Below are 24,964 nucleotides of genomic sequence, written 5' to 3' on the forward strand. Positions count from 1 at the left end.
GTACTTAAGGTGCCAGTGCATACCGGCCATTGCTACCTTATATTTGTGCACCTAAGGTGCTAGTGCATACCGGCTCTTGTTACCTTTTAGTGTCTTACACTGAATGTACAAGTGTGGACACGGTTGTTTCTGGTTCCAAGGAGTCCCCTGTGTGCGGGATCGTGGAAAATTGTATTCACATTTGATCTTTCATTAATTTTGAGGGATATATATTTTAATGTATAAGAAGTAAAAGTTACGTCTTAAATAGTCCAGATCACTATTCCCTTTTTTCTTGATTCATGCGAGTGATCATATATATGATCATCATTTTTTGATTCCCTTTTAGTTTCACATCTGTGGCACCACTCTGCAGGCTGTTCTGGCAGAGAATGCCAGGAATCGGCCCGGCAAAAACCGCTGCGTGCAATGGGATCCGGTGGGAAAGCAGCACTATCCAATAATGCCGGCAGGCTGTTCAGGCAAAGCTGTGCCGCAGATGTGAAACTAGCCTAAATTGGATATGGTAACCAGCGCAGACTACTGGACTTACCTGTGAAGCTACTCTAATACATCTCTTGCATCTTCACATACGAATGAACCAGGTCTTGTAAAAGACACGTGTAGAGAGTTTAGTATATTCGCAATCATTAAAAAACACACTGAACTGCTGAACAAGAGCTATTTATTAGTATAACACTTTTTTTCCCCAAAAGGTTCGATAGCAAATGAAGTATTTACAAATCCTTACAGCATTTACACCATAAAAAAAGTTTATTTTTCCATTTTTGTTTTTAGTTTATTTTTTCTACTTTGCATCGGCCTGCTATAGTTAACAAAATACTGTGAAGACCGCTAAGCACTGTAAGAAGGTAGCTGGCCTTGCAGTTCCTATTCAAGTACACTTGTCACCAGAGACACACAGCAAAGGCAGCCATTATGATTATCGGTTATGTCATTACTAGTGAGCAGATGGGTTGCATTTTCATAAATATCGTCTTAACCTACAAAGTGGCCGTCTTTACTGAATGCAGGCAAAAGGTGCATAACTAAATGCTACTCAGAAGAATGCCAGCTGATAATCCCACTGAGAAGACACATTGTCAGGAAACAACTAAAAAAAACTAAAAACTAGAAGGCAGACGTGCAGAAGAACTGCCATGAGAAGATGAAAGCAGTTTTAGGTTGTTAAAACTACAATACTTTCAAGTGAGACAAACATTCATAGACTGAGATGCAAGACAACAAATACAATTCATTCAGCTAGAGTCCAGCTAGTGAGGCTATTCCAGAATTGGAGATTTGTTTTATACTGATATGGCTGTAGATTTCCATCTTGCTCAACGAGAATGGAAAAGAAAAATGGTAGCATGGATCTGCAATGATTGTTTCGGTTGAAGGCAGCTTATAGGAGTTGTAGGTTTCGTCACATTTTTTCTGGTCAAAAGTTTAAGACTTAGGAAAAAAAAAAAAAAAAATTAACAAAATGAGTCATAAAACACTACGGCTCCTGTAGGATGGCATTTGGCCATTATATCAGGCATGGACAAAGTTTTGTACTGCTGATCACCCTGCTCTACACACTGGGCTCTTACCCAGATTTCTCCCCACCTACAAATTGCTCAATAACTATTATGAAGGGAAAAATAAATAAAAAAAAGTCATGCAGAACAAACCTGTACAGCATGAAGTAGACGAGACAACTAATAATACTACTGAAGAAAAAAAATATCATAAAAAAAGATAAAATGTTGAAAAAAGTCTGTATTTTTACCATCTTCTTTTAAATACAAAAGACCTAAAGTGTAAGCAAGCGCTTGACAGCATTCTCATTTTTTAATGAAAAACCTCAATAAAAGTATATATAAATGTATATAAAAAACACAATAAGACCTATGCATGTATATGTCTACCTTTTTATGTCATGTAAACAGTAGTCTATCGCTCGCCTGCAAACATTAGAGACAGGCTGAACTAAAGACCGCCTTGACAATACCTCCAGAGTACTGGCGACTTGACTGAGGCATGTGGCACTTTGGGCCTCCTTGCATCAGCAACTATTGCTAGCTCCTAGTAAACTGACAGCCTTCATATAAATCTAACCTTCCGCTGTGTGTAGGCGATAGATTATAATAAAAAAAACAAAAAACAAAGCCGATTAACTTTTAATGGTCTTAAACTTTTGGCAGATGGTGAGAGCATAGTCATCTAGGCTTTGTAGTTTTTGTTCAAGTGAAAGCCAGGTCAGTTCACATGTTGACAGGCATGCAACTTGAAAACATTGCACAACAAGCAACACAGAGCAGTTTGGAAAGTTTACAAGACTTCAAGTAGACTTTACAACTCTTCACAACTGAATATTCACAGACAAAACGTAGTCTCTTAGTTAATGCGGTCTCATTCTCACACGTGGGACACCTTCTGTGAGTCTCTGGCTTGTTTTATGCTATACAACCATTTGATGATCCTGGCATTTCTCTCTATGGCAGAAATACCATACGGCACGCGGTCGTTGGCACTGTCGTCGTTTCTAAGGTCACTGTTGCTATCCTGAGACTGTTCACAGTCTGAGCTGATCATGCTTGCACTGCGAAAGTTTAGAGAAATTATATCAGAATTAGCCCTTGCAAAATTTTCAATCCCAAGGTTTTCAAGTTCTTCAGGATCCAGTCCACAATAATTAAAGAACCTTTCAACATCAGCATCAACACGAAAGTATCTGTCGCTTAAGTCGGACTTCGATCGCTGGAGTGATGGCCTTCTGGTTACACCACAGGTGGGTTCCAAAGTATCGTTGTCTGGAGACTTAAGGGTAGTTAAGGTGGCAATTCTGGGCTTTGGAGGGAGAGGTGGGGCTGAACTGCTGCAAGGTATAGCCATTATCTGTTTCACGTTTGTGACTTTCCTAATGTCTGAGGAACTATGAGAAACGTGTAAAAAAGTATCACCTGATTTTGCTAGAAGCCTCCTACTGATGTTGGAGTTTGTTTCTTGGAGGCTCCCATGACTTTGCGTAGGGTAGACTTTCAAGGATTCTGCAAAAGAATGTCGATTTTGGTCAGCTGAGTCTGATCTACCTGAAGGCCAGTTCCGAGAACTTAGCTTGTGCACAGAACCTGTACTGGAGCCTTCAGAGCTGTTGATAATGTTTTTAAGGATTTCTAGCTTTAAGTTCTCTCTCTGTACACAGCTCTCAGACCTTGCATTGTTGTTAAACATCTTCAGGGTTGGGCTAGCCAAAGGTCTTTTTGCCCCAGGGCACACGGGAGGCTTTGCAAGTACTGCTGGCTTCACAGGCTCTTGTTTGGCATTGATAACCTCTTGGCTCTTGACATATTTTGCCTTATCAGCTTCTAGTCTTTCCACTGCACTGAGTCTCTTAGGATTAGGCTCTGACTGCCTGCGGAAATAGTCAGGTCCTTTGTTCAATATTCGGAGAGGGACAGCTGATGTGAAAGCCACTGCTGGGCTCCCGGGTTTCCCCATGCTACCTGTCTGTAGTGTTTCTGTAGGCATGTTTGGCAATTGTTCCCCCGCAGCCGTTGTGGATTCTCTTCTTGTGTTTCCTAAATGCACTGTGCAGAAACATGTGCATCAAGCACAATGAATAACAGATGAATCTTGAAATCTGAGTGTTAGCAGCAGCTCTTCATCATATCACAGCTCATTAAAGGACATTTTTTTTAATTTAGCGTTCAAAAGGCAGCCCAAGTAGAAAAAGGCCACCAGACAGAAGTCTGTATTTATCTGCTCAGCTGAATCCTTTATTTGCACAGAAGGATGTGGGTGTCTCGTCTTTTCTTTGTGTTCTACTACAGGCAGAGATCTGAAACACAAAACAACCAATCATATGTCAGTAACAGCATGTGACATCACGGCTATAGCAACAGAAAATATTGGAGCGGTTTAGTTTGTAGTAAAAAAAAAAAAAAGGCATTAATGTGGCTTTTGACCTCAATCCCAGGAGGGATTGTTCAGGCGAAAGGAAACCAGATAACAGACGGTTAATAGAAAACACATTCTCACACACACACACACACACAGGCCATTACAGTTTTGGAAAGCAATTATAAATGAAACAAATAAGTATCTGTATATCTGTAACTTAATAATAAATGATGTACATTCAAAACAAAATGGGAAGAAGTGATGTGTGTTACCTTCTGGACCATTTAATGAAATACTGTCTTTATTACAATGCTGGAATTTGCAAATTAAAAAAAGTATGAAAAATGTAATTTGTGCATAAAGGGAATGTGTTGTCAGAAAATGACCTATTGTTTCAATCACTTATGTTAAACAGATTTAGTGTCTTTGGGGATTTAAATTTTGTGTCATTTTCTATGTTTTATCCTGCAGTTTTAGTTCATAATAATATGCTGAAACTTCTTTTTATGTGTAAAGCACCTTTTAGCAGTCATCTCATTATCATCACACACGGGATTACAATGACAGGCAAGACCTATATATAGGTAACACACAATTTGAGATTAGAAAGTTGAAAAAAATGTTTTTCACTAACTGGTTTTAACTGAAAAAATATAGGTGACAGCACTAATTTAGAGAGGTATTTCCAAAATCTATCTCATATCTCTCTTTCTCATATCTCTCTCTATCTAGGGAGCAGCACTTAAAATAAAAAACATGCAGGGGTGCCAGAGAACAAGATCAAATGGAGAATAACTATGCAACACTCCAGTAGTCACTAGTGCATTGTGGTGTATATACAGTAAATATATGGTATTATCAGTAACAGTGCTTAAAGGGGTTGTCTCATCATGGACAATGGGGGGAAATCGCTAGTCCTGCACCTATATCAAGAACAGAGCCCCACAAGGTGGTGGATGGAGGACTCCGGTCCGGCCGCCACCACCAAGCCGGCTCCCCATAAAAGTGAAAGGGAGCGAGCCCCGCTCCTATTCATTTCTATGGGTATGGGACCGACGGAAATAGCCGAGCGAGCGCTCAGCTATTTTCAGCGGCCCCATAGAAAATGAATGGTGGGCGGCTGCGCATGTGCAGTGCGCCCTCCTTTACTTGTGGAGCTCCGTTCTCAATATAAGTGCGGGTCCCAGCGGTGGGACCCGCACCTATAAAACAATGGGGGTATATCCAAGCGATATGCCCCCATTGTCCATGATGAGACAACCCATTTAAGAATGCCCTGTAATAGGTCAGAAACATCACATTAGTATGGATGAATAACCTACTTCATTACATTTGACTCCCTTAGAGTGTTAGAGTATTTCTCTACCTAACCATCCACCCACCCAGGCGGCCGTCCATCCATCCACCCACCCAGGCGGCCGTCCATCCATCCACCCACCCAGGCGGCCGTCCATCCATCCACCCACCCAGGCGGCCGTCCATCCATCCAGGCGGCCGTCCATCCATCCAGGCGGCCGTCCATCCATCCACCCACCCAGGCGGCCGTCCATCCATCCAAATTTATCCATGCATCTACAAATCAACAGATTTTATTTCTGATTTTCCCTGATTCAAGGAACGACATTCTTGAGACATCTCTGGTCCCAACTGATTTGGATAAGATTGATCAAAAATGTAGATATTGAGGTCCACTTTAAACATCTAAGATCAAGTCTAATATTGAGATGAAGTGCAGAGATCATTCTGATAAGCTCCAACTGAAAAAGAACACATTAACCTTTGGAAACCAAATGTAACTTTCACATAGTAATTGGCATCTAAATGTACCCATATGTTGTAATAAGAGTCATGCAAATCAAGTGGTTTAATAGCTGTACGACTCACTGTAATATGGAGTGCAGTGTTATTTCCTAAGCTGTGCCCCAAGGGCAGGTTTCAATTTAAATACCACAGAGCCTGACTCCAGTATCAGTGTGAACAAGCCAAATATCTCCTGCCCCATCACTTTAGAACACAGATGGAAGTCTCAGCCACAGCAGGAGAGTGAAAGGTCAACCCAGCAGAGCAGAAAACCTTAGCAGACCATGCCTGAAGCAGAGTATAAAGAATTATTTAAATGGATCCAAAACACTAGGAACATTAGAAGTCTCATTAATGTCCAGGGGGGCGATGAAGACATTCATCTCCAGAAACGCCACTCACAGAAACTTTATTAGACAGGAATGCAGTGAGTAGACATACCTGTGATGTTGAAAGAATATTAGTTGCATTGCTTGATAGTTAATCTGTAATACTAGGGTTGTTAGGGTTTAGTGATTTCATTCAGTAGCATGCTTCATGACTTCTATATCGCGTTCCCTCAAGATACAATGGCCTAAGGATACAATATTTCAACATACAGGTCTTTCCTGGTGCATCATAAGTTGAGACTAGACTCAGTATACAATGCCTCAGACTCAGATCCAACCAATCAACAGGACCATGTCTCTGGTAAAACTCCTGTATTGGTTATTAGCGCCTCTTTACAATACAGCGCGGTACCAAATGTCCTGGACTGCCTTCTTTGTGTACCAGGGTGAGCGGCTCCATTTTATTTGTCTGGTTCACTGTGTACTTTCCCCTGAAGAAGCTCCAGTCCTCATCATAGAAAGTGATTTACAGCTTCCAGCAGCTATTCCTGACTGTTATATGTAAAAACTTTACATCATTTATCTTAGTTATTGGAGTATTTTTCTTAAATCTTCAATGTTTTATTATCTTGGAATGATATTTTGGGGCTTTGGAACCAAGGACTACTTTTCCATAGCATTATGCCTAGCCACAGAAGCCAGACATTTCTCATTACATTCGATATCATTATGCAAAGTCTTGTGGCCAATGACAAGGTAATACACTATATACTGAAAATATGTTGCAGTCTAGAAGCTATTTTGACATCCGCCATACTAGGATTTTGTACCATATGACAAAGAGGACAACTAACCCAAAAAGTTGTACAAAATGGTTCTACGATGACTTGTAAGTCTAGCTCTGCAGTATATGATGATACCTTTCACTTAGAGATCTGTTGCTTCATTCTGGAGAAGAAGTCATATGCAATTTAGTAGCCCCTTCCTCTTTGATTGACAGGATCAGGTTCCTCCATAGTCCTTTTGCCTGGCCCTGTCAATCCAGAAGAAAAGGGTAGGGCTGGCAGAGGAAGCAGGAGGAGCAAGGTGCAGGGAGTAGTTTGGACCCGCCCTCAGTGAACTTAAAGAGGACCTTTCACCCAAAGAAAGTATGTAAACTCACCATAAAGATATGTAGAGCGGCGCCCAGGGATCCCCCTGCACTTACTGTTATCCCCGGGCGCCGCTCCGTTCTCCGGTTATAGCCTCCGGTATGTTTGCAGTTAGGCTCCACCCAGTTGAGCCTGCCGCGGTCTCCTCCTATGCTGTAGCGCTGGCCAATCGCAGCGCTCAGCTCATAGCCAGGCTATGTGAGCCAGAGGGTCGCCATATGGGCACCACAGATCTTATGAATAATGCTCAGGTTTAATTTTTATGAACTACTGTCCAGCTAACATCCTAGACAGGAGGTCCCCAACCTTTTGTATGCGGTGAGCCATATTCAACTTTCAGTGATGGTCGGGAGCAACAGACAATTCAAAAAGAGAAAGTTTGAATGTGTAGAAACAAAAACCATGACATTTCAAACATTTGCTGATACGTATTTTAGTGTGAGGTTTAACACTAATATTATACCATCCAAATTGGCACTGTTTGGTGGTAAAACTAGGATAGGTCTGCAACAATGTCAAATGCCAATACTCAATAATCCCATGGCGAGCCACATAGCAGGGGTAGCTAGCGACATGTGGCTCCCGAGCCTTTGGTTGGGGACCACTGTCCTAGAATAACAAAACTGAAAAACTCTTAAAGAAACCAAGGGCACTGGTCCAATCCAGATAGTGGTGTGAGGAGGATATAGTACTCCCTTGGCATGCTGTATATATATATATATATATATATATATATATATATATATATATATATATGTGTGTCAGGCAAAGCATCACAATCCTCACTTTCAAGGCCATGAAAGGCAAATTTACTGTATATGTCCATGGAGGCTCCACCCATGATGAAGAATGGTGGAGATGCTCTTTCATAGTGAGGGATCCATTTTATAAACTATGAACTCCACATTTATCCCAGTCTTTACTTAGGAATAGATTTTCTGAAAAATGTGTGCTACTATTTAGAACCTCCTGCCAAGTAATATCTTGTGTTAGTAGACATATGGTGCCATTTGCGCTCTATGCTAAAAATATGTTATGAAATTGAAGCTGGTTGCTATTACAAAGTCTTCCTTTTAATCAAAATAAATTACGCAAATTGCAAAGGGATTCGAATCACTAGAAGTTCAATGTTTAGAAAGACAATGGTGACTATTTGATGACCAAAAATCCTTAATTCAGTACAAGGGATACACTGCAGTTACATTATTTATTGTATTATACAATACATTCAAGGATATGCCAGTGGGGGCTACTGCAGGGGTGGCATGGCGGGGGCTTGCAGAGGATCGAGGGGTGGCACTGTGAATTATACAGCTTGTCATTTGTGTTGGCATTCTGACAGAGCAGCACTGATGCAGAAGAACATGATGCTGATTAATGTGTGGGAGATGGACCATCTTGCTCATATAAATAAAACAGTCAGCTCGACAGCCTGATATTTCAAATATAAAAGTTTCATTATTATAAAGAAAAAAAAACGGTTGAAGAAATGTTATTCTATGGATTTCACAATAAAATGTTTTCATTTTCACTAAAGGATTGAAGTCTGCAGTGATGTGTACAGATTTGTATGTATTTAACATCCGGAAAATGACCGTATAGGACTTTAGAAAAGCTGCACAGAGCTTAAGGGGTTTTCCAGGACCTTGATATTGGTGCCGGGTTCCTGCAGCTCAGTGTCACTAGAATGGGGGATGAGCTGTGTGACCCGACATAGCCACCACACAGTGTACAGAGCTCTCTGCTTCCAGCTCCATACTTTAGGTTAGTTCAAATGCCCAGGTGACATGGCACACTTATAGATGACCTAGCAACTTCCTGTGTATGTAGCATATACAGGATAACTTTTCCTAAATTTGCATATAATAATAAAAATAATAAAAAACACCTCTGGACTCCTAAATACGACCCTACCACATTACAACTTGCACTGCAAAAATCATGATCTCATACAGCTTATGTTGGTGTCAAAATAAAAAGACAGACGTCAGGATATGGGAAGGCAAAAACAATAATGGGATATGGGAAAGCAGCCTTAACATGGTCACTGTACATTTCTTACATCAATAGTACAGACGAAGGAACCTTGTAATATATCTCAGAGAAAAATGCCTTCTTCTAGAGTCATCAGCTGTTTTTCCCTCCCCTTTTCAAAACAAACTTTCTTTCTAAACTTTATGAGAAATCTGTTTTGTTAAAACCAAGAGGGGCTGCCTGCTCACTGAAGGATCACATTACATCATCTCATAGAAGTCAGGATATTTTTCCAGCAGGATCCTCAAGGAGTGGATTGTCACTGTATTATTTCTAAGAGGAATACTTTATTGTTCCAACTTTAGATGTGGTTCGGAGCCATACCTCTCACTTAAAGTAGAAGTTGAATTCTATCCACATCCTGTAGATATGTGATAAATGTTTGTGAGACAATCCCTTTAAAACTACAGCCTTCTGTATGAAGCTGTCAGCCAGCTCAGGTCTAGGAGCTCAGGTAAAGGCCAAGTTGCAAGAGTGGGAGTAAAAGGGCAACAAGGTTTGATGGTTGGTATACTAGTGGCCTATGCCCATCAGTGCTCTGTTCCTCCATGCAAGCTCAGAGGCAGCATCACTGTGGGCGTTTCACACGCTCCCCTTCTCGCAAGCTGCTAAGGAATGTGCCTGATCCTGACCATCTGCTGCCTGCCCTCCCCTTAGTATGTTTACCATATTGACCCTTTGCAGCCTACCCTGACCTTGGACTTGTTTCAGGTACAGTATTTGTACAAATGCTGCCTGCCCTAACCTCTGCCTGTTTCCTGACTAGGAGGATTGCCTGACCTCTCGGTGCCTTGCATCGGTTTCTCTGACCCCAATGGTTCAGCTGCCTGGTAGAGGTAGCAGCCTGGTGGTGCCCTCGCAACAAAGACAATATTCCTGAAAAGGGTTTACAGGGTGAAAACCAGGGCGCCACCAGGACTATGCCTTAGGTCTATCCGAAAACCAAACCAGCTGGATGGCGCAATGGTTCCACATTCACTGCCCATAACAATATTTATTTAAAAATGTATTTTTTTAAATGAAATATTGAAAAAATTAAATGGGAATGTGTCACCTATAATTTTTTTTCTGCCAGTTAAAATCAGATAGTGACACATTCCCTTTTTTTCTAACCTGTAGATTTTTATATATAAAGATGTTATTTTTCATTGTAATCTTGGCTGATAAGATGACTTCTGAAAAATGTACAGACAAAGAAGGGTGGCCTATTAGACATAGTGTGCAATCTACAGACTTTTTTTTTTAAAGTATAGATAATGACATGGAATATTAAAACAATTAGCAACAATTCAAAAAAATATATGTTTAACAATATGTCATTTTCTGATGATACATTCCCTTTAATTTCACGCTAGAGAAGTTTTTATTTTTCTGGAATTCTCCAACTGTACAGCTGCAGAGAAACAGATTTTTTATTTTATTTTCGCTTATAAGCTTAGTACATGGCGATGAAGCTCTTTAAATGGGACAATCATTTTTGCTGGTACAGAAGTTTCAGTGTAATAATTGACCTTGTTTAATTGTTCCTTGGTATGTAACTATGACAGCCTCCTCACATTCAAGATTCTGAATTGCTAATTTTATTACAAAGCCTAAAATCACATAATTAGAACTTTTTTACTGCACAGTTCAAAAATGAAACAAAAGCTATTTAATAAAAAAGGAAGCCCTAAGAGCAATATGGCCCCCTAAACACAGTACAACCATACTGCAAAATAATTCTTTCACAGAGCAGTAGTTAAAATATAATTGGACTTCGTGCAGTCCCTAAATGAATTGAGGAAACACATTAACAAACATTCCAAGCAATTTCATTTCAACTTAAGTACAACATAATGCAATGAATCTGCTGGCGAAAAGAAGCCCCACCTTTGCATTTATGATATCAAGCAATCATAGATCCCCAACCACCAATCCTATTATATAAAAATATAAAAGCTTTACAGCAATGAATGGAAATTCAAACTTCCTGAATTTGCATTGTAGATTTGTATTCTGCTGAATGCAGCGCTAAATAGTTATATATATATTATTTAATCTATTAGAGGGGTTTTCCAGGAGTTTAATATTGATGGATCTCGCTCTTTTCTTTTACATGTCAATGTACCACGTTCATTCTGTTAAGCTCTGTTTTGCATTTGTATCATGGCACCCGTTTTCTAACAAAGTCATGCCCGCTATGCCAGATCTGGTTTCAAACAGATCCCAACAAATCCTGGCACAGCCCATTGACTTATTGATCAGTTAGATTTCCGTTGTGGTTGCAGTACTTTTGAACATACGATTGAACACAAAAACTGAAAACAATCAGCAAAAACCACAAAAAATAAATAAAAATCAGTAGTGTGCAAAAGGGATCTTCTAAATCTTGGTCCCTTTGCATGACTAAAATGTTATAAAAAAAGCAAAACATTTGTGATTTTTACCTATTTATAGGCTTTGAACAAACTGATTCATTCACCCACCACATTATGCTACAGGGCATCTGGTACCATCAGCTCTGCCAACATAAAACCAATACAGTATAAACCATTGCATCAAATCATGACATTTCATAATGCATTGCTGCAATTTTGGGCCACACACTACATTGTTTCACCAAATTTTAGAGCAAAATCATATTTTGCCTCTGAATTCACCTGAAACATTTAGAATCATGTGTAAAGACCGGCATACTGGCTAAGTGGTAGGTACACCAGTCTATCACATTTTTGTCCCATTTTTAAAGGGAATCTGTCAGCTCTGAAACAAACCCCAAACTAGAGGAAGGGTACTTTCACACTAGCGTTATTCTTTTCCGGCATTGAGTTCCGTCACAGGGGCTCTATACCGGAAAATAACTGATCAGTTTTATCCTAATGCATTCTGAATGGAGAGCAATCCGTTCAGGATGCATCAGGGTGTCTTCAGTTCAGTCTTTTTTACTTTTCAGGACGGAGAGAATACCGCAGCAGTTTTATCTCCATCCAAATTTCCGGAACACTTGCCGGCATTTTTTCCCATTGAAATGCATTAATGCCGGATCCGGCCCCGAGTGTTTCGGCAAAATGGATACAGCATGTTCAGACCGCAAAAAATGTGAAGAAAAAAAAAAAAGCCAGATCCGTTTTTCCGGATGACACCGGAGAGACGGATCCGGCATTTCAATGCATTTGTCATACGGATCAGGATCCATATGACAAATGCCATCAGTTTGCATGCGGTTTGACGGATCCTCTGCCGCAAGTGTGAAAGTACCCTAAGCAGTGTATAGTGTAAGTGGTGCTGAGACCGATTATGTAATCTTTATCTTTGCACTCACAATCTGACGCTGTGCTCCCACAAACCAGCAGTAAAATGCATTGACAGGACTCCCAAGCTCATGCACATAATGGAGGAGACTCAAAGAGGAGTCCTCCCCATGCATTTTACTGCTGGTTTGTGGGAGCACAGCATTGGAATGCAAGTGAACATAAACCTAAAAATTACATCATCATCATTACTCACACTACACACCTACTCTAGTTTGAGAACTGACAGATTTCCTCTAACATATCCTTTTTTTGGGGGGGGGGGAAGCGGTAAAAAAGATCCAAAATGCAAAAGATCCTGCAGAATCGAGCAAAAAAAAAAAATTTAGACATAAACTTTTTGGGTTTTTTACGATCCAATTGACGTATACAACATGTGTATATGTTAGATGTGTGACAAAAATGTAATGTGAATACAGTCACACCCTGTGGAACAATGGTTGGGGGGGGGGGGTTCCTACATAAAACTCATTTGTGTTAGGGCTCTTTCACACCTGCGTTCTTGTCTTCCGGCATAGAGTTCCGTCGTCGGGGCTCTATGCCGGAAGAATCCTGATCAGGATTATCCTAATGCATTCTGAATGGAGAGAAATCCGTTCAGGATGCATCAGGATGTCTTCAGTTCCGGAACGGAACGTTTTTTGGCCGGAGAAAATACCGCAGCATGCTGCGCTTTTTGCTCCGGCCAAAAATCCGGAACACTTGCCGCAAGGCCGGATCCGGAATTAATGCCCATTGAAAGGCATTGATCTGGATCCGGCCTTAAGCTAAACGTCGTTTCGGCGCATTGCCGGAGCCGACATTTAGCTTTTTCAGAGTGGTTACCATGGCTGCCGGGACGCTAAAGTCCTGGCAGCCATGGTAAAGTGTAGTGGGGAGCGGGGGAGCAGTATACTTACAGTCCGTGCGGCTCCCGGGGCGCTCCAGAGTGACGTCAGGGCGCCCCAAGCGCATGGATCATGTGATCGCATTGGACACGTCATCCATGCGCATGGGGCGCTCTGACGTCATTCTGGAGCGCCCGGGGAGCCGCACGGACTGTAAGTATACTGCTCCCCCGCTCCCCGCTCCTACTATGGCAACCAGGACTTTAATAGCGTCCTGGGTGCCATAGTAACACTGAACGCATTTGGAAGACGGTTCCGTCTTCAAATGCTTTCAGTACACTTGCGTTTTTCCGGATCCGGCGTGTAATTCCGGCAAGTGGAGTACACGCCGGATCCGGACAACGCAAGTGTGAAAGAGGCCTTAGGTAATTAGACTGTTGTAAAGTTGTGGCAGCTGCACATGTACCAAACCTCGCCTATCTGTGGTAACCAAGGGCCACGCGATTGTGAAGGTCGGTTGTTTTATTTTATAAATTGTGCAGCTATTGGCCTCTATGGGTAGGTACAGGTTCACCCACAAATGACTGCTGCAACATTTGCTTGTGCCCATGGTGTAATTATACTGATAAATGAACCTAGTTACAGTTGCAAGAAAAAGTATGTGAACCCTTTAGAACTATATGGATTTCTGCACAAATTGGTCATGAAATCTCTTATCTTTCTATGCTTGGGAGTCCAGTGGGCGGTCCTACCCTAGAAGCTATCTATGCACCTATATAGGCAGGGCGATCAATGTGTAGGACCGCCCACTGGACTCCCAAGCACAGAAAGATTAGACATTTAAAAGAACGAAACACAAGCTATACCTAATTTTATCCTACAAAGCTATATAAAACCAGCTTGGCTCCTCCTGATCTATGGCATGCGGTTCACGGATAGAACTGCAGATACAATCGGAGAATTATGAATTGTCAGCTCAAACACTAAACTGTAAAATAACATGGGTTTGAGTAGGTTATACTGTTGGGTCATTCTACAGAAGAAACCAAGCAATAAACCTCTGTGAAGGCTGAACTAGTTTTCCTTACTCATCAACTCCATAGTTCACAGCCATTAAGACGGGTTAAGGACAGTATTATCAGCCAAAAAATGTACAGCACTACATATTTATCCCAAACACTGCAATCTGCTGGATAAAGAACCAGTTATTTCATACAGTGGGCTCTTTCATTGAAATCTGTAAGTGCTCGTATATTACTAGTCTGTAGTGTAGGAGATTTGGGCGTTTCCATCACAAATGTCTTGACTCGAAACCACAGAACACGTCATGGATTTCTATGAAGTTCAAGTTTACTGTGTCGAGTGAGATGGACAGTGGGTTGCAAAATGTAAGCATGGCATCATCAAGTCCAAGGCTCCATACAAGCGATTGTTCTCCATTCATAGAGTACAGGGGAGAATAGCCGCATTCATGAATAATATTAGTTACGGTGGGAGAATGAATGGTGCCATTTTGGTGGTATTTGTTTCTTTTTGATCCCAGAGGGCGGTCAGTGCTGGTCTTTATTATTTCAGGTCCAACCTTGTTTGTTATAGTGAGATTTGAAAGCTGAAAATTCCCCAATGAACTTTAAAAGTATTTTTCTAAATGTAAGAATTTTAGAATATTCGGATCATCTGCTGATGAACCATTTCCTGTTACAGAATTATTTTACCTTTGCTCAGTTTTTTTGGCTTCAGGTAGATGTAACACACAGAGAAGCTGCTGTAACATCTGACTCCAGCAGAAGGCGCCATATCCTTGGTCTGGGAAGGACATTCAGTCTGGACACTGAGTGTGTAGAGTTGTCTAGTCAGTGAGGTCAGAGCGGTTCCCGAGAGAGCACATGTGAGCTTTGTGCAAAAGAATAAGCCAGCCTTAAGAACAAGGGCCCATGATGTATGGAAAAAAAAAAAAAGTGCAGATACTGTTGAATCTGATTGATCTAGTCCCTGGTTTTACAAGTGAACTGTCCAAGAGACCACAGCTTTTAGCTACTACTGTTGGCAGCAAATAGAGACTGATAAGAGAGACTTTCCAGGTGTTTAATATTAATGACTTATCCTCAGGATGTGTCAGCAACACCTGATCAATGGGGGTCTGACACCTGGCACCCCCTTCAATCAGCTGTTTGAAGAGGCTGCGGAGCTCTGGTGAACACCGCAACCTCCTCCCAGCTAACCAAACTCAGCACGATCCACTGGATAGAGGCTGTGCTTGCTTGGTTTGGTCACTTGAACTGGACTGAAATGCGTCTAAGCCATGTGACTGATGAACGTCACATCACTAGCCAAGGAAGAGGTTTCAAGATAGGTCATCAATATTAAACACCTGGACAACCCCTTAAATTCTTATTTTGAAACCACTTTGTAAGTGGGTGCTGTGCCTATTGCACTGTTCTACTTTGTTTGCTGTATATGCTCCCATACAAAAATCATTAAAGTGGTTGACTGGTTTCCTATACTGATGACCTATCTTCAGCATGGGTCTTCAATATCAGATCAGTGGGGTCCGACTCCTGGCAGTCCTGCTGATCAGCTGTTTGAAGAGAACAGAGAGCTCCTGTGAGGGCTGCCTTCTCTTCACTGTTTACCTGCTCACTGTTGACATCGCAACGGAGAGCTGTCCCATTGAAGTGAATGGGACCGTAAATATGTAATTACACTTGCTCTCCGCTGCAATGTTCATGACAAACAGGTAAACAGCGAAGAGAACACAGCACTCATACAAACCCTGTGTTCTCTTCAAACAATTGGTCGGCGAGGGTAACGGCAGTCGGGGCGCAGCCAATTTGATATTTATGTCCTATTGATGACTTGAAGGTAGGTCATCATTATAGGAAACTGTCCAACCCTTTTAACTGCAACTACTATCCAGGTCTAATTGTCACGTACGTATGTGTATTGTTTGCGTTGTGTATGGCGTATTTATGTGCATGTATATTTTATATAGATTTATTCTTGACATCTGCATACTTTTGGCATTAACATCATCAGGTCCTGTTTTTTGTACACTGGCTCCTAACACTTAACATTCTACAGGCTGAATTAATTTAGGAATTGTCATATACCACTGTCAACTACTAGACTTCATGAACATTATTTCATTGATCCCTGGATTACAGATGCTATGGAAAGTATGTAAGCACTGCAAATTTACAGGCTTCAAGGAAGAACACTGGAATAAATGTAGTTGTCAGAATATCTCAAACATTCTTGTCCTACCATTTATTTAATTTAGTCATAGAATAATTTATTATAAACCTTAAAATTACATTGAGTAATTTAAATTTTGACAAGTTCAATTAAATTTTCCTATAGACTGTAGTTAGTTAATGAAATAGTTCACAACTAGAGATGAGCTAATTTGCTGAAATTCGTTTCGGGTCCAATTCGGCAACTTTTTGAATCTATTCTACCTGAATCAAATATGCTCCAATTGCCTTGAACGTTGTTATATAACACTCTCTGGTCTCCTGGGGCTTATATTTTTTCTGGAAAGACACTGGGACGAGAGAGAGAGAGACCAGTATGCTACTCTGGTTTTTCTCAGACAATTTTCTCTTAAGACATTATGGTTCTTTTGTCCTTCTGGAAGCAGAGCTAGTTTACAGGTCTTATTGCGAGAAGTGTAATCCTGGAATCGACTTCTCTCACTCAATTCACCCGAAACGAATTCCCCAAAAATGTGAGTTTTTTACAAACTGAACTTTTTGGGAAATTTGGTACGAATTCCAAACCGGTAGAATAGAATTTACTTGTCCATATTCATAACAGATTTCTTGTGTTAATGCCGATATCTGGTAACGCCCAACTTTTTTTATGTGCTAACATTTCAGAACCGAGTACCACTTATAGCCCGGCACAAGTGTACTCTCAGAATGTCATTAACAAAAATCTGTGAGACACAACACTATGTGTGGCCAGCTATAGGCAACTTAATAGGGTTGTCATGTTAAAACAAACTCATATGTACATTAAAACCCATGTGTCATCCAGGAGTCTGGTATAAAAAACCTTTAGCAGTCAGCTGTTGGAAGCATGAAAAACAGCAACCAGCTATCACATGTTTACTATCCATGTAAAACATGAAATCATCATGTCTGCTAGGACAAAAGCTGTGCTAATGACTATGACGTAATACACGCATTATAAACCTATATCTACCCATTATGCTGTAGGACCAGAAAAAAAAACTAAATCAGAAATAATTGTGCTCATTAGTCATACACTAACCAAAACAATATACAAGATGCAAATCACAATGACAACTTCAAGGAATACTACAATTTTCAAAAGCAAGGCATATATTAAAATCCCAATTAAATTACCTCCCTCCATTTTTTCTTGAATATTGTATATACAGAGATAGTGCCTGGTATTATAAAAGAAAAAAAAAAAAAAAAAGAAAAAAAATCTATAACTGAGGCTCCAACACAGGAAAAAAAGCCATGTATGCCAGGTTTCTGGGACTGTCTAGCCCAGATTAAAAAAAATACTGTATGTATTTTAGGTCAGGGCTGGACCCATGTAAACGGATTTAGTACTGTGCACATGCAGCACCCTAAAATTTTCATATACAGTGTATACTGCTTCAAAATCTAGCCCCCAAGTGCTGACCCCAGTAATATTGAGGGGAAGTTTTTTTTACAGGTCATTAGTCAGATATATGATATATATTGTATATGATACTATATATATTTCTGTGCAGGTGTAATGGCTATATAGCCGCCTACATGGATGTGGTGCATGTGAAAGCAACAAGCCTCCATTCAACCCTCCTTCAGTCAGGGAGCTTGACCACTTTCAATTATATTTTTTTCCAAAAACAGTGTCACTCTTGTCCCTGGCTGCGACTCGTACTGCAGTCTGTCAATATTCAAGTAAATAGGGCTTAGCTGCAATACCAGAGCCAGTCCATGGAGCAGAATACTGCTGTTACTGTGAAAAACAGACTTTCTCCTAGTCTTGGACCTCCCCTTAAAACCAGACTTTGCAACATGTGATCCTGCAGTTCACAAAAATATCTGGGGAAATGATCTGAATCACAACTGCACAATATCAGCAAACTGCCCTACCAAAATTGGTCTAGATTCTACAATAACAAAGAAGCAGATGGGTCATATGGCTTTGGTTTTATTTTGCCCTCAAAATGGACAGTAATGAGCATAATGGACATTCCCCTAGAGAATGTAGAAATAACTTTCTGCACTTTCCATTAAACTCTGTTACTGGGGTCAACCGAGAACAGAGTCTCCATTGTCCTGAAGAAGTCATGTGATTCTGTGCACTTATAGATTCATAGTTCAAGAAAATATTAACTCACTCAGATCCTGGCTGGTTGTCAAGTCACGAGAACATCAACTTCCCTCGTCTGGATAAGACCCTCGACAAGGAATATAGAATACTCCACTTGTGTAGCTACCAGGGCTGCCAACCTTTTTTTTCTAGATAAAATTACTACAAATTCATGGACACCTAATATTTTTATTTGGACAACTTAGAAAACCATAATAAATCATAAAATGGCTACAATATATGTCTATAGCTCATAATCATCTCTACGAGTTCCTCCAGTGTCACAGAAAATCATGGATGCTTTTATTTTATTTCACGGACACAGGAAAAAAAAAAGTCTATTGTTACCAACTATCCAGGACTTTATGGTCCCTGAGTGGAACTCCCAGTGTTATCATACATATTGGGGAACAGAAGGACCTCCAAATGGATTGGGGGACACTTGCTGAACTATGGTACCACTACTTGTGGTCATTAAGTTGCAATCGTTTTGAAACTACTGCCACAGGAAATATGCCTTTGATCCATGAAGCATAGATTACATCTACCCAAGGCAGTCTGAGCGTGGCATGACCAAAGTCACCAATTCTGCAACATACCATTGTATTATTTCTACCTACAACAAGTAACAGTATGGGCACTGCCAATCAAATTCTACAATTGTTGGTAACATTAGCCTAGGGCAGAGGTGTCTACAGAAAGGATTTAGGAATTTTACTGATATGTTCAGTTTGTGATGTGTTGATTGCTTGGCCTGTCCCTATGCCCAGCTTCTCTGAACTGGTTGAGACACTTTGGCATCCCAGCTACAGCTGTGTTCAAAATAATAGTAGTGTGTTTAAAAAAAGTGAATAAAGCTCAAAATCCTTCCAATAGCTTCTATTTCCATACACACAAATGCATTGGGAACACTACACATTCTATTCCAAATCAAAACATGAAGAAAAATATATAAAATTTGTGTTGTTCCTCTAAAAAAAATAAAAAATAATGAAGAAATGTGAATATTAGACTGTTTCAGTGTTTGGATTCTTTTTTACAAACTCAAACATTCACTAAATAAACTGAAAAATATTTGAAGATTTTGCTTTCCTTTGAATCACTTAACTAATATTTAGTTGTATAACCACTGTTTTTGAGAAATGCTGTACATCTGTGTTGCATGGTGTCAACCAACTTCTGGCCCCTGTGAACAGGTATTCCAGCCCAAGATGATTGGACTACATTCCACAGTTCTTCTCTATTTCTTGGTTTTGCCTCAGAAACTGCATTTTTGATGTCACCCCACAGGTTTTCTATTGGATTTAGAACCGGGGATTGGGCTGGCCACTCCGTAACATCAATTTTGTTGGTCTGGAACCAAGATGTTGCACGTTTACTGGTGTGTTTGGAGTCGTTGTCTTGTTGGAACACCCATTTCAAGGGCATTTCCTCTTCAGCATAAGGCAGCATGACCTCTTCAAGTATTCTGATGTATTCAAACTGATCCATGATCCCTGGTATGTGATAAATAGGCCGAACACCTTAGTATGAGAAACATCCCCATATCATGAGGCTTGCGCCACCATGCTTCACAGTGTACTGTGGCTTGAATTCAGTGTTTGGGGGTCGTCTGACAAACTGTCTCTGGCCATTAGTCCCAAAAAGAACAATCTTACTTTCATCAGTCCACAAAATGTCTCTTTAGGCCAGTCAATGTGCTCTTTGGCAAATTGTAACCTCTTCAGCACATCTTTTTTTCAACAGTGGGACTTTGCGGGGGCTTCTTGCAGATAGCTTGGCTTCACATAGGCGTCTTCTAATTGTAAGAGTACTCACAGGTAACTTTAGACCTTCTTTGATCTTCCTGGAGCGGATTGTTGGCTGAGTCCTTGCCATTTTGGCTATTCTATCCATTCAAATGGTAGTTTTTCAGATTTTGGTTGCCATTTTAAAGCATTTGCGATAATTTTAGCCGAGCAGCCTATCATTTTCTACACTTCTTTATATGCTTTTCCCTCTCCAATCAACTTTTTAATCAAAGTACGCTGTTCTTCTAAACAATGTCTGGAACGACCCATGTTCCTCAGAATTTCAGAGAGAAATGCACTGTAACCAGCATGTACAACATTTGCTGCCTTCCTTCCTTAAATAAGGGCAATAATTGCCACCTGTTTTTCAAAGAATGAATGACCTCACTCATTGAATTCCACACTATTATTTTGAACATGCCCCTTTCAATTAGTGATTCAATTACACAGAATCAGCAGCATGCAGGTCATGACTGTTGGATTTCTATTACTCTACTACACCTGCTAGTAAATTATTTGCCATGTAGAAATATAATTTCTACCAAAAACAATAATTGATCAGGTTACTGATGTCTGACTGCTATTATTTTGAACACAACTGTATAAAAGGGTCCTATTACACTGCATCATTTAAGGCCAATTATCGGGAATATGAATACTTGTTCCCAACAGTTGGCTTATATAATCGAGCAGCCGATGAAAGAGCAAACGTCCGTTCATTGGCTGATCAGCAGCTTTCATCAGGATAAAAGATGCCCAATTACTGGAATCACATAGTCTGGTATAATCAGGGATGTGTTGCTAATAATGAATAGAACCGAATGAGGGAGGAATGACAGTGGTAGCAATCGTTCCTCCCACATTCAGTATGTATTGGCCTATGTAATCAGGCCAGTGCAAATGAGCACTGATGGATGTGTTTCCTTCCATCCCCACTCGCACTGGCCTAAGATCAGGCAGTGTAATACCACCCTATATGATGGCTCTTGCCACTGGTGTTACCAGAATGGTTGGTAACCATTATACTAACATCTGTAGCACATCATAAAACGTATTACTGGTCATCACATCAGACCGATCCTGCTTTTTGTTCCTGGAATAGCTGTTATCACCGGTCTGATGTGATGACCAGTAATACGTTTTATGATGTCCTACAGATGTTAGTATAATGGTTACCAACCATTCTGGTAACACCAGTGGCAAGAGCAGTCATAGATGGACCCAAAGACTAGCCCTCAGGATGAACTAAAACTTTATGCTGTTGTATGTCATAGTGAAATCTATAGAGCTTATCACCACATAAGTTCTATAGATTTCACTATGACATACAACAGCATAAAGTTTTAGTTCATCCTGAGGGCTAGTCTTTGGGTCCGTCTGTCACAAGCTATGTACTAGTCACAGATAGGATGCACTTAAAAGCTTTCATTTAATCCACATGCAATAAGATTATGTTCTTAGGCATTGTAATTAGCCAATGTATTGTAGGCCAGGTTTGACAAGGATAAAGACAGCGTAGTACAAACAATTATATATGGTAGGTAGGCAATTTACAGTAACATCTCGGTCCCGTTGCATGCCTTCTTTTAAATCCATGTCTGGGCGCTTAATAACAGAGGGTTTATCCTGGCAAATTGCAGATGTCATTCTAAGGACACCATGGTGGCCATTAGCTATTGAATAATTACAGTATGTACATGGCTTCATAGAACTGGCACGCTGTTAGAAAGACCATGCACTTTTCATCCTACCTGTTGCAACATAGGAGACTGCGTCTGTACCAGTAAATGGCATGGATATTAGCTTCTTATGGAATGACTCATGAAAACAAATTACTGTTGCAGCCAAGTTAGAAGATTTAATAATGTTTTCAGTGGATGAAGAGATAGGTCACAGTGAAGGTTAATACCGGTTCAGGGCAAACAACACAAAACAAATATTATTCATAAATTTAAGAGGATGTGCTGTGAACTACAACATTAATTACTGCCGTACAAACGTGAAAAGAGAAAACTGTTACCCAACAGACGTGCCAAATGCATCATGCATAGACCACCATCTCAGACCTCCATGTCTTGGTGACATGTTGTACAGAAGAGACCCTCAGTTGAAGGGGTTTGGACAATGTCAGACTGATGGTATATCTTGGCAATATGCCATCAATGTCAGATAGGAGCAGGTACCAGACATGAGACCCACAACTATCTACAGAAAGGGGCCTCCGAAGTGAATGGAGAGCAGCCATCCTCCGTTCACAGCTATGGGAGTTCCAAGAATAGCAGAGCCCTAGCTTGGCCATTTCCGGCATTCCAATAGTGATGAACAGAGCGGTGCCCGTGCTTGCGTGGAGCGCTTTCCATTTTCTGCTATGGGACTTCCAAAAACAACAGAGTGCCTGCTCGGCTATTTCAGAACTGCCATAGTGATCAATGGAGATCGTGCTGAGCATGCAGTGTGTTCTCCTTCACTTCAGGGGCCCCGTTCTAGAGACAGGAGCAGGTATCAGAGGTGGGATCGACACCTATTTAACACTGATGGCATATCCTAGCGATATGCCATCAATGTCTGAGATGGACCAACCCTTCTAAGGCTACTTTCACACTAGCGTTAATATTTTCTGGTATTGAGATCAGTCATAGGGTCTCAATACCGGAAAAAAACGCTTCCGTTTTGTCCCCATTCATTGTCAACGGGGACAAAACGTAACTGAACAGAACGGAATACTCCAAAATGCATTCCGTTCCATTTGGTTGCGTTCTCATACCGGAGAGCAAACCACAACATGCTGCGGTTTGCTTTCCGTCCTGGGGTGCAGAACAAGATCTGTTTTCTCTGACACAATAGAAAACAGATCCGTCCCTCATTGACTTTCAATGGAGTTCATGACGGATCCGTCTTGGGTATGTTAAAGATAATACAATCGGATCCGCACATAACGGATGCAGATAGTTGTATTATCAGTAACGGAAGCATTTTTGCTGAACCCTGCCGGATCCAGCAGAAACGCAGATGTGAAAGTAGCCTAAGTAAACAAAGGCAAGAAACATTTGTCCTTTTCAATGGATTTCAACTGCATATTTGAGGTAATATCACACTCAAGTTTACAGAACAGCTGCATCGGAATTTGTCAAAGTTTTGATTATCAAGACGGTCACACAAAGTATAGACTTGTAGAGTACAATCGTCTCTAGAGTTTTTAAAGCTATTGGATTTCTGCTATTACATTGGATACATTCTCCTTCTGGATGCAGAATTTCAGCTCCTCTATTACATCCTGGGGTTGCAATTTCCATTTTTCAGTATTATGCTTTTGTACTACCCAACAGGTTAATGGGAGAGCTAGGCGAATGCAAATCGTTACCGAAATTCAGTCAACACCAAATGACAACACAAGAACCTCCGATTAATTGACCTGCATAAGTAGATGCTGCCGAAAAATGAAAGGCAAACATTTGTCAGCATATGGCAAGTGACACTCTGTCAAAAGAAAATTTATGGTCGGAATGAATTAGGGAAGGAAACAGAGCTTGTGTTCGAGCCCAAGGCAGTGACAGGACTACTCAAAAAGTATAACAGCAAAGATTTACAACCCCACACCATAGATTATTTTACAGTCATCTATTTAACTAACGTCTTTTATGTTATTAAATGCAAACTTAAACTGAAACAGGTGGGATAGAAAGGACCAAGAACAGCTGTGTATATAATGTTATCGGAGATTAGCAGGGCTCTAAAACCAAAGTAAAAAAAGATAAGAAAAAGGTAAAATACATGTGACAAATGTAGGTATGGCTCCTGCTCACAGACTCAGTTCATACATGTATTAGTTGACTGTTGCAGGTGAAATGGATCACCAATTTCAAATTCCCCTTAAAGGGGTTGTCCCATGACAATAACGTATCCCCTATCCTGTGGATGAGGAATAAGTGTCTAATTGAAGGCAGTCAGACTGCAGGCATGTGCGCCACTCAGTTAACCTCTAAAAGCGGTCCGCTATTCCTGCAGTCCCGTACTCAGCTGTCCCATAGAGTCCCATAGAGTTAAATGTGGCATAGAGAAAAACAGCCGGTTCTAGAGATCGGGGTCACAGCGTTTGGACCCCTGCCAATCAGACTCATCACTTAACCAGTGGATAGGGGATAAGGTGTTGTCATAGGACAACCCCTTTAACTACAAAAAAATAAAATAAAATTATGCTGCCAGGTCCCATCACAGATTACAGGCGATTGGTGGGGTTCTCATCAGCAGATCACTCAGTCTGGCTTTGGCTAAATTTTGAGAGGCCCATCTAAGCCAAGATCGTGCTCTGGGGTTGGAGGTGGTTTAATTTCTGTAAGAGTCAACCCCACTGCTAACAATACACTAAAGTAAAAGACTAACGATAAAGGGGTTCTCTAAAATTTCTCTAAGATAGGTCATCAATATCAGATTGTGGGGGCACCCCAGTGCTCAGCTATCTGAAGAGACCTCTTTCTAGGCCAGTGCCATCACATTCATCAGTCCCATGGCCAAGGAACAGCACAAGTTAATGGGGCTGAC

The 24,964-nt window shown here is 40.8% G+C and overlaps 1 protein-coding gene across 2 annotated transcripts in view; it reads right to left on the reverse strand.

Annotated features, from left to right (window-relative positions):
- Positions 1-647: 647 nt before the first annotated feature.
- Positions 648-24,964, reverse strand: part of FAM110B (family with sequence similarity 110 member B) — a 154,338-nt gene continuing 130,021 nt past the window's right edge. For both annotated transcript variants that reach the window (XM_040432919.1, XM_040432920.1), the window contains one exon: positions 648-3,805. In XM_040432919.1, the coding sequence (XP_040288853.1) occupies positions 2,383-3,495 (1,113 nt within the window). In that variant the 5' untranslated portion in view covers positions 3,496-3,805 and the 3' untranslated portion in view covers positions 648-2,382. The remainder of the gene's footprint in view (positions 3,806-24,964) is intronic.

The sequence above is a fragment of the Bufo bufo genome, chromosome 5 (assembly GCF_905171765.1).
Source record: "Bufo bufo chromosome 5, aBufBuf1.1, whole genome shotgun sequence".
In the NCBI taxonomy this organism is placed as follows: Eukaryota; Metazoa; Chordata; class Amphibia; order Anura; family Bufonidae; genus Bufo; species Bufo bufo.